General features: G+C 42.1%; 1 protein-coding gene across 2 annotated transcripts in view; it reads right to left on the reverse strand.

Annotated features, from left to right (window-relative positions):
- limk2 (LIM domain kinase 2) overlaps positions 1-15,444 on the reverse strand; it is a 35,257-nt gene that overhangs the window by 5,026 nt on the left and 14,787 nt on the right. For both annotated transcript variants that reach the window (XM_017451452.2, XM_017451453.2), the window contains exons 4-12: positions 10,105-10,214; positions 8,914-9,105; positions 8,203-8,308; positions 7,421-7,632; positions 6,966-7,149; positions 6,203-6,289; positions 5,905-6,036; positions 4,093-4,149; positions 2,416-2,481 (exon numbers count right to left, since the gene is read on the reverse strand). In XM_017451452.2, the coding sequence (XP_017306941.1) occupies positions 2,416-2,481; positions 4,093-4,149; positions 5,905-6,036; positions 6,203-6,289; positions 6,966-7,149; positions 7,421-7,632; positions 8,203-8,308; positions 8,914-9,105; positions 10,105-10,214 (1,146 nt within the window). The remainder of the gene's footprint in view (positions 1-2,415; positions 2,482-4,092; positions 4,150-5,904; positions 6,037-6,202; positions 6,290-6,965; positions 7,150-7,420; positions 7,633-8,202; positions 8,309-8,913; positions 9,106-10,104; positions 10,215-15,444) is intronic.

The following is a 15,444-nucleotide window of genomic DNA, read 5'->3' on the forward strand; positions in this document are numbered from 1 at the left end:
TTTCCAGCCTTCAGCACCTCACCGCCATTTTCTTTGAGATAGTGGAAAGCATTACAACCTAGACCCCATGCTCTCTTTTTATCACATTAACCTTGTGAAGAACTTTTGGCCTCGACATTTCTGAGCTAGCTAAGTTCCGTTAGCCACTGACTGTCTGCACCTGTTACCCAGCGTTAACATTCAGCGAATACATGAAGAAACACAGCTCTATCCCATCCTACTAATGCTAATTACTACAGCTTGCCTTGTCCAATGCACTTAACATTAAGCCACTCTCTGTATTACATCATGGTGAATAGCTGTAATGCTACGTTATCGTTAACTTTCAAAAAGTTCACGGGAATGTCTAACATTACCGCGAGCTGTATACTGAAGTAATGTTATCAACTCAGGTGAGTATCTAGGTTAGCAGCACTCATCCCTACTGTGATTGGTGACAGCATCCAGCTAGCTAACCCTAACTTGGAGCCTCAGATAAGATGCATACCCAGAGAATGACAGAATAACCAAAGCCGACATAAACACTAGCAGCGTAACGACAACACTGAGGATGCGGTGCATGGTATTCACTGTAGAAGCCATTGCGATATGTAAAGTTCATTATCACTCGCCGAGTTACGGAGTTTTACAATGAATACATTTTCGAGAGCCCCCTGCCTTAAATATCACAAACTTGGCCAGGCATTTTCAGCAGCATTAACGCTAAATAGTGTAAAATAACACTAACTTACCTGTGGTCACTTGGTTTCCTGGTCTAAGGACTCCGTGATCACAATCAAAAGGTCAAAGCAACGAACATTCACTTTGAGGCGAGTTCAGAGTTGGACGATGACGTCGGCAGCGCAGTCCGCAACGCGATTGGACAATAATCACTCGTGTGATTTTTTTTTTTTTAAACACATTTATTGGATAATTTAACACAACATGTGTCGAAACAGTAACAGCACAAACAGTGTGTAGGAGATTAACACATTCCTTCTGAGAGTGTCCCAGCTACCAAAACAACCCAAGCTGGTCAAACTGGTAAACCATCTTTGCCAGCTGGCAAGTTATTCTCAAGCGCCCATATTAGTTAGCTAAACTGACCAATGAATATTTGAGATTATTTTATGTATTGTCATGTCATGAAAAATAAATGTTCTATGTTGTAGCATCAGGAGCAGTAATTCGGTAATCCTTCAGAATAATAGTTTCCTTTCTGCCAGCAATTACTAGCTGGCAAAGATGGACTGTGCTTACACAGTTTGTAGCTGGTAAGATGGATTTTTCAGCAGGGCAAACATACAGCACATACACAGTATACACACACACACACACACACACACACACACACACACACACACACACACACACACACACACACAATTTCCTTCTTATCACCAGCTGCCTGAGCTTCAAATCTAATGCTTTTCACCCCAACAAGGATCGTTTTTTTCTCTCACTCTCCAGCTCCCGTTTATGTTAAAGAGTCTTGCAAAACATGTTTTTTGTTGTTCACCTTCGCAGATATTTGGCCTGTCTTGACATGAAGGCTAAACTGCTCCTCCCTCCTCCGATGAGCACATAGAGATAATCCTTCAGCGGCGGGACGAAAACAAGATTTTAACACCATCAAGGCTGTCTGTTTCACTTGAGACACGACTGTTGCAATCGAGGGCAGTGTGGTACCAAACAGGAAGGCGTGCAAATCGGTGTGAAGAAGCGACTATACACACCGATCAGCCATAACATTAAAACCACCTGCCTAATATTGTGTAGGTCTCCCTTGTGCCTCTGCTGGCTTGCATTCTTCCCTTAGTGCATCCTGGTGTCATTTCTGCCCCAGTTAAAGGACACACACACACACACACACACACACACACACACACACACACACACACACACACACACCCGGCCATCCACATGATGTAAAAGAAAACATGATTATCAGACCAGGCCTCCTTCTTCCATTGCTCCATGGTCCAGTTCTGATGCTCAGGTGCCCATTGTAGGCGTTTTCGGTGGTGGGCAGGGGTCAGCATGGGCACTCTGACTGGTCTGTGGCTACGCAGCCCTTCACACAGCAAGCTGAGATGCACTGTGTGTTCCGACACCTTTCCGTCATAGCCAGCTTTAACGTTTTCAGCAATTCGTGCTGTGAGATCGGACCAGACGAGCTAGTCTTCGCTCCTCACGTGCAACAATGATCCTTGGGAGCCCATGACCATGTGACCAGTTCACCGGTTTTACTTCCCTGGAACACGTTTGGTTTCTCAGATCCTTACACTTGCCCATTTTTCCTGCGTCCAACATATCAACTTCGAGAACTGACTTCCATTGTAACAAGATAATCAATACTAATCAGTTCACTTTTAACGTTATGGCCGATTGGTGTAATAAATATATTATAAAAATGCTGTGTAAATTGTTACATACCAGTTTTACCAGGCAGTTGTGCGAGTTCAGATCTCTGTGGATGATGCTCATCGAGTGCAGATATGACTGAAAAGAAACAGAGCACTGTTTAACAGGAGGGACGGAGAAAAGAAAAGTGCTGAAAAGGTACAGGAAGGTTAGCAACACTTGGAAACTTCATTGATGGCTATAAGGCTTTGTATGGCGACTTGTTTGACCAGTTAGGAACGTACATTCAGGAAGCTAGCAGGCACCCTGTCTTTTCATTATAGGATCCTGACAGGAATGTACATAAATGTGTGTTCAGGTGGTTCAGCAAGCTAAAACAGCAAGGCTATGAATCCTTAACTAGTGACAAAAGGTGAGGAGTTTCTCTCAACAGACACTTGTCAGGAACAGGAGCATATGGCAAACACTGGAACTGAGGTGAAGTTTATTCCACCTGAAATTATTCTGAATTATTGTGAAATAAAACAGCTTCTACTAAGTAATATGTGGTAGAGCGGGTTGTCCACTAATCATAGGGTTGGTGGTTCGATTCCCGGCCCACGTGACTCCACATGCCGAAGTGTCCTTGGGCAAGACACTGAACCCCAAGTTGCTCCCGATGGCAAGTTAGTTAGTGCTTTGCATGGCAGCTCTGCTACCACTGGTGTGTGTGTGTGTGTGTGTGTGTGTGTGTGTGTGTGTGTGTGTGTGAATGAGACACAGTGTAAAGCGCTTTGGAACCGCTAAGGTTAAAAAAGCGCTATTTAAGTGCATTCCAGACCAGACCAATATGCAAGTAAGTAATCTTTATTAGTATACTATGTTTCTAAGCGTTAGTTAAAAAGCGCTTCACAAAAGTGCATCATCCCATCGTAAACTTGTATACTGACCGTCCGTCCAAAGTACAACACGCATTCCATACGCGTCCCATTAACCTTCACAAAGAAATCGAACTCAAACGTACAACAGTGTCAGTGTAACATGAGGGTTGGGAACCGTGGACATTCTGCCAGCTAGATTTACAGTACGGTTTGCTTAAAAACATGACGGAAGATAGTGAAACGTTATTCATTCCGATGACCCATAATTATCATTATCACACTTTATGGATTTAAATAGAGACAGAAAGTAAAAGAAGTGAAACCGGGCATCTCACAAAAGTTCTTTTGGACCGAAAAGCTGGTTAAAATGGATGCATTTCTGCTGCGTGTCTAGAAACGCTTCAGAGACATTGCTAGAATAATGGACTCCAAATACCGAAATGCATCATTCAGTGGAATGATCTAGAAAAATGAGAAGAGAAATATTGACGAACAGCGGAGAGAGGACATGGGAGATAGAGGATGTGTATGCTCTTAACAAAGGAAAGCCTGTATAATTTCATATTTATTGCTACTGTCAAGACGCTGTGGTACGAATTAACACAATTTTTGTCATCATTATGAAACAAATACATGGTAAACCGAATCTCGACCACGATCGGATTAGGGCATAGATGTGCTTATAATAATACACTAAAACATAAAAGCTTTTGTTTATGGATTTTCAAGGGCTCACAAAAACGCCAGTGTGGGCTGGGCTGAATCCAGTTTCACGGATTACAGTCACGTTGTTTTATTTGGTCGTCCTTAACGTTTGGGCTCATGCGCATGTCTGTCCCTGTGAAGGAACGGCCAGTTTTGCATGCAAGTGAACCAGTTTAACACTCACCATTCCTGAAGCAATGCCCTTGGCAAAGCTGACCCTCTGCCTCCATGGGAACGGGTCCTGAAGAACGAGAGAGGCAGAGAGACAATAACGGTGTTATCATGTGATTCAATTGTTCAAAAGACCCTCATCATTACAGTAACATGGCACATGGACAGCGTTACACAATACGGTAGTATTAATCTAGTGAAACATACAACCAACAGACTATAACCAACCTGTCTCCTTCTAGCATTGATATCTTTAGCGCTAACCATTACATTATATTCCTTATGAACAGGGGCTAAAATACATTGATACAGAGAATCCCTGAAAATGTGTTTGTAATCCCATTGCCATATAATAACACACACACATTGGAGTGAACTGCTGCCGTTAATGAAAAAAGTACTATGTGAATAGATTGACAGATATAGAGATAGATAGATATAGAGATCGATATTATATATACACACCATTGTTTATTATTTCCTATAACAGTAAAAAAAAAAAAAAAAAAAAGCCCTGTTGTGGTGTTATTCAGTGATAATTAATCAGCAACTGGTTCAGTGTGAATGCAAGCCATAGATGGAATCCTGGGAAGACTGACATGGCAATCGCCCCAGATGAAAAATGATCAGGGATTGTGTGGGGGAAAAGATTGCCACATAACCCAGAAAGACTGTGCTGTCCTCTTTTAAGGCAGCAGATTTAAGACATTAGTAAAATGACGCAATAACATAAGGAAAGCCTTGAAATCGGGGTGATTTAGAGACTGTTGGCCATTTGTGTTCAGATCAAATTTCTGCTTGTTTATAAGGCGCCTCATTTATAAGTGAATCGACAGCAGACTTTGAGAACCATCAGTGCAGAGAGGATGCGTTTCAAGTATAGGTTTCATCAAATCCATTGTGTGCGAGATATATGGACGTATCATATTGTGCGGATTTGGACTTCCATGGAAAATATGAATGGGCACATGCAGATAAATTACACACTGAAGGTATGCTAATAATGTCCAGATTTTGGACAGTCCTCTCCAAACATCCTCAACTTGCTCACAGGTGTTAAGGCTAGGGGCAGTGACGTCACTAGAGCAGCTTCGAGACCATCTGTAATGTGTTTTTTAAAAATAAATAAATTAAATGTAAAAATCTATTCTGTTATACTTTCAGCACTTGAAGACAACTTGTCTAGCTCAAAGTGCCACGGAAGATCTCCAGGTCTCATCTGCTGGCCATGTGCTGGTGCCGAGACAAAACCAGCCGAGAGGGATCACAGGGGGAGGCCAGCAAAACAACCTTTTCTTTGAACGCATTCACCTGGAAACACTTTCTTTTTCTCTCTCTTCCTGCATTCCTTCCTTACTCTCTCAATGCATGCATATCCCCTCCTCTCTCTATTCCTTCAGTACAGTGCACTGGACCTCTGTATCTCTCCATCTGCACAGTTTACCTCGGGATATGAGAACCAGTTTCAGACGCTGTCTGGTAAAAATCCTGGCTTTTTTGCAATCACTAGAAGAGCTGCTCGTGGAAAATAAAAATGGAGTGGAGAGAGAGTGTATATGAGAGAGCGTATGAGAGAGAGAGAGAGTGAGTATATGAGAGAGTGTATATGAGAGAGTGTATGATAGAGAGAGAGTGAGTATAAGAGAGAGTGTATATGAGAGAGTGCATGAGAGTGTATGAGCGAGAGATAGAGAGTGTGTATATATGAGAGAGAGAGAGAGAGAGTGTGAGTGAGTGAGTGAATATGAGAGAGAGAGAGAGAGAGAGAGAGAGAGAGAGAGAGAGAGAGAGAGAGAGAGAGAATATATTATCCACTGGAACATACCACATCTCTAATGAAGTCCTTCAGGGTTCCACCCTCGATGAACTCCGTGATTAGATTGAGCCGCTTGTCTTTATACAACACACCAATGAACTTGAGGACATTCGGATGATCTAAACTCCTCATCACTTTGACCTAGAAAATAAATATATATTTATGAATTTTAATGATCTACACACTATGTTTTCTAAGCTTGAAGAAAACCAAAGCTATAAAAACGAGGAAATGAAATTCACAAAGACAGTTCTGGTCCAAAACCAACCACTGCAGTATGAAATGCTGTGGGGCGAAGGAGTCTCACCTCTTTTAGGAAGGTTTTCTGTGTCTCTTCATCACACCGGATCAGCTCCTTCATGACCATGACTTCTCCTGTGGCCTTATGGGTGACCTGCTCGACAACAAATCAACAAATCATCAACTGCCTGCACCAACCTTTGAGAATTTGATCGAAAGCATCCGGGTATATTCTACGTTTAACTCCACTTGTTTATACGAGTATCTGATTAAATGACAATTAACTACAATTATTACCAACAGTGTAATTCTTTGACAAGTAAAATTCCACAAAAAAGAAAAGAAAAAGGAAGAGGAAAAAAAAAAAAGGATGAAAACACAGTAGTAAAATTCTGAGTCATTAAACACATTCAGCAGACTGCACACCACCGCAACCGAGCTGCACCACTAACACTTACTCTACAAACCAAAAGAATGAACCAGAGGCCTGTTTTTCGCTGAAAAGTGGGAATCTGGTGCTGATGCAGGTGCCGGAACTGGCAAACCTTTTCCCAAACTGTCCACCAGTTTGAGAGCCAAACTATTTTTTCTTTCTTTCCAGTGTAATAAATAACTGTTTGTTGCCATCCTGACAGAACGATGCCAAGCCCCTGACTTCACCAGTTCTTGGTTCTAAGAGGAGCATTTTTTTTTGCCTGCTGAATACTGGCTCTTTTGCAGTGGAAACGTCTAGAACGGTTCCCGATTTAACACCAACTCTGCCACCCTGACAGCGGAAGAGAGCTTAATCCTGACTCAAATCTTTCTCCGAAAATGAAGAGTGGACAGACCTTGATGGCCTGACCGAAGAAGCCTTTGCCGAGCACCTCTCCGTGGATGAGGTCACATGGTCGGAAAATGCGATGGGAGCTGCTGGAGGAGGCTCGGAGTGATTCGGAGCGACTGATGTCCCGTGCCAGAAACGGGTGGTCCTTAGGAGAACTAACCGGGGACTTACAGATACTGTTACTGCGCCTGGAATTCATAGTGAAAAAAAAACCATTTGAATTTTCGGTTTTACCCAAGCTGTGTGTATTTACAGAACGATTCAAAAATATATTATACTTAAGATAACATGAAAGAACCATTTATAAGTATTGGACCAATTCTCAATCCTAGGTGAATATATTAAATCCACTGATGTAATTTGCGCACTTGTTCTGATATTGATATTGTATTAAAAATTCGTCATAGTATAAAAATCTGTATTACACAATATTATACAAGATCGCTGTGGATGACCAACCTGAGAGATCTCCTTTTCAGTGTCCCGTCATCGTTATTTGTCCTCTCAATCACGCCGTCAGTCGGGGAAGACAGACGCAGACGTGAGGAGGCGGGAACGCCCAGGCGGATATTGGACGTGCCTAGACGGAGTCGGTCCAGTCTCTGTCTGACCGGGTCATACTCGATCAGCAGCTGCAACGTCTGACTGGTTCGATGGATGAGATCCTCCACCTAAAACGACCGATCAGAAATATAATCCAACCCTCAGGCTTGATGCTATTGAACGTTAGAATATCTGAGATAAAACAATGACGCGAGTCTGTACGAGTATGAATTTCTGACCGTAGACTAAATCTCTGGGATTACGTGAGGTCTGCTCGAAATAATTTTGGAGAAATTAAACTGGAGAGTCTTTTGGGGTCACACAGAGTTATCATTTATTTTATATTGATTTTTTTCCCCTCACACTCTTACAAGCTCAAGCGTTGCTTTTAAACTGATTAGACAAAGTGACGATAGTGATGAAAATCGATGATCTCATGCCACAATGTAAAACTAGCTCTCAAGGAAACACAGAAGGTCCCAGGAGTCTCCTTGAGAAGTGTGATCGAAAGGTCATGAGGTCAAACCACAGCACCGTCAAGCTGCCACTGTTGGGCCCTTGAGCAAGGCCCTTTAACCCTCAACTGCTCAAATGAGATAAATGTAAGTCGCTCGGGATAAGGGCGTCTGCCAAATTCCATAAAAGTAAATGTATTCTAGGACAAGGCAGAACTCTAGCATGCCAACATGCACACTTACCTCATCCTCCATCATTGTTCCTACTGGAAGTCCATTGATCTCCAGGATGCGGTCACCGACATGGATGGCGTTCCGTACCTCCGGGCTGATCAGCATCCCCCGTACCCTGAGGGTGGAGGACTTTCTTTGAGTACACCAACGCAAGAGATTGGACTGGTGGACCGGACCTACGCCACCAGGAACCGGCTCGGCAGGTGTCATTTACTACCATAACAGCACCATGACAAACCCACTAGCAGTTATAAAAATACTGAAAAGATGTCTGACAGATACACGAGTCATCAAAACTAACAACGTGAAAAAAAAAAAAAACAGGATTGTGGGTACAAGTTCAAAACTTCTCTGACCACAAACCAACAATTACACTTACACAACATGTTACTCAGAGTGTTTACTAGCGTGTCTACGGCAAGAACCAAAATGGTCCTGGGGCAAATTCCTGTGTTGTTTGCTTGGATATGAACTCATTGTTTAAGAAAGTGAGGCACAATCAAGAAAACTGATCCGTTTGGGACTAATTAATTAAGAATCCATTAAGATAGTGTAGACAGCCTTCAAGGAATGTGGACTAAATCGGCATTTACATCAGACAGGAGGATAGTCTGGGTTTATACCCGGATAAAAATGGAATTGCTGCATTTAACAAATAATTGAACATAATTAAGCATGTGTGTGAGCATTTATCAAGCTCTTTGACATTTCTTCACTGACTCTTTGATGTGCACGCTGGCTGTAGTGCTGCTGCAGTCCCGGAGCACGCTGACGCTGAAGCCGCGTTTCCCATTAGCAGCCGCTGGCATGGACACCAGCGTCACGGTGTGAGGCAGCGTGTCGGGAGACGAGTCAGCCGTGCAGCGCCTTTCCAACATCGGTGCCAAAACCTCCTGCTTGTAGCATTTACCACTACACACACACAAACACACACAAACAGATATAACACCGACCGACTCCACTGTGACTCACAGTAAGAATAGCCGATTGGATTTAGCTACAGTGGATTTAACCACATTTCCAACTTCCTTCATTTTCCTTCTTAAACAATCCCTTGTTCTAGAAATGTCTTTTTAAAAACAACTTTATTTGCTGATGATTTGCTAACAAAATGAAATATTGTGCAATTACTGTATCTATTATTTTAGCCTTACACCACAGCACCTATGAATTCTTGATTCTGATTGGTCAGAAGGCGATGGTTCATTTTGTTTGACGGCCCGACTCAGAGTAGTTCCAGTTCTGTGGTGTTTTTTTTGTTGTTGTTTTTGTTTTTTTAAATTAATGCTCTGGTTTGAATGCATCATTACAACAGTCAGCGGTAAGACTGACGTTTTCCCACACTTTGTGGTTTCCTGGTAACAAGCTGCACTTTTAATGTTTTAGTAACTTAAAAAAGAGAGAGAGAGAGAGAGAGAGAGAGAGAGAGAGAGAGAGAGAGAGAGAGAGAGAGAGAGAGAGAGAGAGAGAGAGAGCCCGAGGAAAAAAGAAAGAAAGACTGTTTATAACATCAACGATTACAGGTGCTAACTTGTTTAGTGGACGTTCCACAGCATTACATGTTAATTAACATAAATGAGTAAAAAAATATGACGCGTCATTCTTTAATAAATAAAATAAATGTAATTGCAGAATTACAAGAAGAATGAATCATGATAAGGCATGCACTTATATTAAAATAATCAACTTCAGGGTGGTCGAGACACATCACACCGCGCCGTTGTTGATTATTTTCCTATAAGAGCACACAGGGTTTCCCCCGCCGATCCCTCCGGGGAAACCCTTAACGGTTCTATGCGGAACGGAGAGTCTAGGTGAAACCTCTTTAAAAAGGAGTGCATGGATATGAGGCGAAGAGAACGATATGGACAGAGATAGAGCATGTGTTTGTACGGATCAGCATTTTCTCACCAGTACAGTTTGAAGCGCTCCACCAGGGCGTACGTATCCTGTTCCTCGATCACCACCTTACACCTCAGACACACAAAACACTCGGGATGATACTTGTACTCTCCAGCCACCTGAGAAACACAGCCAGAGTTCTGATCAGTGTCATTCCACAGCGAAAGACCAGCTCTAGATCCCAGGGACACCCTCTACTGCATCTGCATCCCAGCTACACAACACCGTGCCACGATCACGTGCTCAGTGGCTTGGGCTGTTTCGCACACGTGAGACTGATTGTATTAGCTGCTTTCTTTTTTTGCTTTCTCACCTGTTTGTGTCTGAACCTGCCTGCTGTCAGTGATGCAATGCAATCAGCACCTCCCTACAGTCTGGGACTTTACACATCATCCCTCTTTCACACACACACACACACACACACACACACACACACACACACACACACTCTCTATTATCCTACATTTGTACAGTCTACCTTTAGCTACAACCTCACCTTATTTATCACAAGGCTCATGATCCCAATTTTTGCTTCTTTAAACCCTTTATAATGATCGACGTTCAGTTTTAAGGTCATTAATCGCATCAGGAAAATGGAAAACCGGAAAAATATCCAAAAACACAACAGATTCAGAACCATGGGTATTTCTTTGATTATTTCCTCAAGACTTATTCTCAAATCGGATCGTTCAAGTCGTGTTAATTAACAGCAGCACCAGCTGGAATTCAAATCGCAGGTTTCTATTCATGCGTTTATTCAAATACATTATCGTTTCTATAGTAACAGCTCACTCACAGGGACATGGATGTTAGAAGGTCAGCATAATCTTAAGCTAGTAAGAAGTGGATTTTAAAAAATAAAAATCAATTAAAAAAAGTTGCAATTTAACAAATAAAAAAAATAAAGTTTAATAATTGAAAATGAGGACGTTTTCCTGTACGGAGATATTCCTTTAACATTTACGGAAGGAGTCTCCAGTGTCAGAGGATTATTTCAGGTTTGTCACTATTATTACAAGCTGCTTTTTTTTTTTTTTTTGGTCTTACTAATTTCAAGAGAGAAAAACGGAGCCTGGTGAGGGAACGAAGGTTTATAGCTGTTATAACGTAAGTGATAACAGGGACTAATTTGTTCTGCAGATGTTCCACAACATTACATGTAATTGTAAAAGAACAACAACAAAAAAAAAACCCCACATAATTTAAAAAGTTATTGGCAAATTGCTGTGGTATACAAGGAATAAAACATGTTTTCGGAAAATATTCCACGTTGTGTGAGCCTCATCACAGCACTCCATCGTTAATTATTTTCCAATAACAGCACATCCCAATGCGCTTTATTCCTTACATATTACAACTTTTTGTCTGAATTCATCTGATCAAAAGCCAAAACACCAAAGAACTGACAGATTGATCAGATTTATGGTTTGTTCAACATGAGATATACTGTACAGTTCGACCGCAAACCATGACAAACAGGCAGAACGGAACGTTCATCCCTTCAGACCTTTAAAAGGCACGGACACAGCCGCTGCATGCTACCTAAAGTCTCAGAACATACTACGGAAAGGAAAGGGATGTGCAGACAAAAGGAACACGCCTGTTTATTCGTGTTTGCACCAGGAATAATCTCACGCACACATGTCAGACACGCACACCCCGGGTAGACGACAGGAAAACTAATACCTGACTCTAAACACAGGAAGCGAGACACACGCACACTGCGCTTCTGCCTTTCTTCTGCTATTAACAGCAACCTGCATTCATAAGGCCTCAATGTCAGCGTGGCAGCTAGCGGTATGTTTGCTGCTCACACGTGCACACACCTCGACCGCATACACACACTTAAGAATGCTCCAGGATTAGCGGCGAGCTGAGATCATTCCGTCCCTCCAAACATTATAAACTGCTATATCTGATGAACCTGTGAGGGAAATTACTCATTTTTACTTTATAATAAGTTAGTTCTTGTTCATCTGAGGATAACGCCTAAGAAGGCCAAGTCATGTCACTGTGATCAGTACAGAGTATTTATCTGCTTACAGACACGCAAACATGTTCTTCTGTTCAAGGTTCGTCTGTCCTAAATCCTAAAAGTGTATCATGCTCTGCTTTTCATATATATAGTAGTGGTTTAGTACAAAATGGGGCGCACGGTGGATTAGTGGTTAGCACGTTCGCCTCACACGGGTTCCATTGGTTGTGGGTTCGATTCCCACCGCGGCCCTGTGTGTGTGGAGTTTGCATGTTCTCCCCGTGCTGCGGGGGTTTCCTCCGGGTACTCCGGTTTCCTCCGCCAGTCCAAAGACATGCATGGTAGGCTGATTGGCATGTCCAAAGTGTCCGTAGTGAATGGGTGTGTGAATGTGTATGCGATTGTGTGCCCTGTGATGGATTGGCACCCTGTCCCGGGTGAACCCCGCCTTGTGCCCGATGCTCCCTGGGATAGGCTCCAGGTTTCCCCGTGACCGTGAAAAGGATAAAGCAGTATAGAAGATGGATGATTCTATCCTGTATTAACCATCTTTCTGTAATAAACCTTTTTACCTTCAGAGTACGAGTCTGCGAGTGTCGTCTAATTTCCACGGCAAACCGCAAAGAACTTATTTTGTTAGAAGATTATAAAACGAATATGCTATTTTGGTTCCATGAGGACCATTAATTTTTCATGCATGTAACTTTCTGTATCTTTAGCTGACTGGATGGACATAGAAGGAGATTGTGACGTCCAGCCAAAACACACACGCTGTAGTTTAATTCATCCAAAACCACAAAAACAGATTAGCAGAGACGGGTATAGAGTCGTCCGTCAGTCAGTCCGCACTTATGTTCAGAATAACATAAGTGCATTTGTGGAGGTGATTATACACAATATTGACTAACGCTCGCCGATTTAGATGCAGCCGACACCGTGACTAAGGATATGTAGGACGTCTCAGACACTTTCATTCCTATATGATTCGTAATAGAGAGAAAGCATGAGAGAGAGCGCGCGAGAGAGAGAGAATTTCCTAACGTTCGGCTACAGCAGCTCCTCCCTCCCCTTTAGACCCTGGAATTAAAGCAGATTTATGGGAAAGAGAAAGATGGATGAAAGAGAAAGGATGACTGAAGACTGAGAGAAAGTGCTGTTAATGAAAATAAGTGTTCTAAAACTTACATGGCTGTGTTATAAAGACTACTTTAAAACTGAGTTATTATTGGAACTTTATTCATATATTTATACCACAGTGTCAGTGATTTCTCGATTCTGTTTGGTCAGAAGGTGTGGATTTATTTTCTAAAACAGCAGTTCTGACGGTAGTGCCGTCTGTACTTCAAATCACAGGTTTGTATTAATGTGCTGCTCCGAATACCTTATCGTTTCTATAGTAACATTATACCTTAACAGATTAAGAAAATGGATGTGAACGTTGATACAGTGAAACTTTCTGTGATGGAATGTGTAGAAGCAGCCCTAAAGCATGATGCTGCCACCACCATGCTTCACCGTGAAAAAGCAGCCATTTGGAAGGAGTCCAAAGTCTTCAGGACAGAGGACTGTAACATGAGAAGCTCAGGTTCTTTCAAAACTTCAAATAAGAGAAAGGGAGAGACTGATATATGAATGACTGTCAATAGCTGCAATAACTTCAATCATTCGATTTGTAGATGTTCCCCAACATTTCATGCATGCTTTTATTATTATTATTATTATTATTATTATTATTTTTGAACTGTAACTATGACTGAACAGCCAAGAGATATTAAAATCTTTTTAAATGTATTACCCTCCTGAGCGCCTCAGATTTCTTCAACAATACTCAACTAGTAGGATCCCCAAACTGAACAGCAACAGCAAACAGAACAAACTGTTTGATTGACACTTCCCGATGTGTTGTTATACCCCATTTTTGATTATTTTTCTATAACAGCATGCGCATAATAAATTTTAAATGTTTAAGACGTTATGTTCTCCTCTTAAGGTTTTCAAAACATGCAACTTACTGGCTAAATGATATATATATAATTATACTATAGATATATTTTTTTATATATATACACACACACACACACACACACACACACACACACACACACACACACACACACACACACACAAGCTATATTATGGTAATAGTATCAGTTTTCTGATGTTTGGTTTGCATGCAAAACAAATTCACCATTTCACGCCACACTTCATTACTCCATCATCAACACACCTTGACGACTCTTTTTCCACGTGAACAGACACACACACACACACACACACACACAAGCACCTACACGCGCACACATGTACATGCACATCATGTCCAATCTGTTTGTCCCTCTGAGGGGCCGAGGTTCTTTAACACCTTCAGTGCCCAGAACTGGCAACACAACACATGAAAGCCAAAAAAAATATTTGCCGTCTCTCAATTCGAGTCCGAATGGAAGAGACCTATTATGCCTTTTTCTGACTGATAAAGCCCCCACCCACCCCCCTCTTTAATGTGCTTTCAAAACCCAGAATTTAACCAACGGATCATGGTCGCTTTGTAACCGCTGCCTTGCGTGTATCGCGGTGCTGTTCTTAAACGTTACGCTTATTCGGAATTTGGGTTACGGCTAACATTCGTATTATGATTACAAAGCAGTCCATTGAAAGCCCATGCACATTCCAAAGGCATGATGACAAAGCAAAGACACGCCGAGACCATTCCAGCCTTCAGATCGCGTTCATCCAGATCATAGGGAATGAGCTCATAATCTAAGCCTGGAAAACAAACAGTGGTTAGGTTCTGGGGTTTGTTGCCTTCAAGCTCTGATCTGCTAGCAGCTAAAGGTGCTGCTCTAGAGCCGGGATAGAAATCCCACGTAGAGGAAAATGAACTGCTGTTCATTTGTTGTTCAATGAAGTCTGTTCTAACAAGGTTAAAACGCACGCATGCACACACATGAGAGGATGGAAGCTCTTGTTATGGCCTGTTTTCACTTAAACGTTCACAGCAAGCATCACACAGACAGAAGGATGCAGACTGAGAGACGAGAGGAAATCTAAACAAGGACACGGCACAGAGCTAAATCAACTCACTAAATGATTTAGATTGGCGAAGGGTTTGCCCCCTGCCTGTGCTTATGAGAGCTCAGGGGCTATGACTACACTATAACGGCGTAATTACTTTAAATACCCTGTGCAGGGTGAGACCAATTTGTGGATGAAGCCATTAGCAACCGACTTCTGTACTTTTCGAGCCCATGACACGTGTACTTACTTTCTTCTAGCAGGTGCCGTGATGCGATTTTTACAGCAAAGTAGCGTACAGCATCGGTTTTGCATTAGTTGAAGTTTCGTGCTCATTTGTTAGTGTATTTACAGTAGCCCTG

This window comes from Ictalurus punctatus, chromosome 22 (assembly GCF_001660625.3).
Source record: "Ictalurus punctatus breed USDA103 chromosome 22, Coco_2.0, whole genome shotgun sequence".
Classification (NCBI taxonomy): Eukaryota; Metazoa; Chordata; class Actinopteri; order Siluriformes; family Ictaluridae; genus Ictalurus; species Ictalurus punctatus.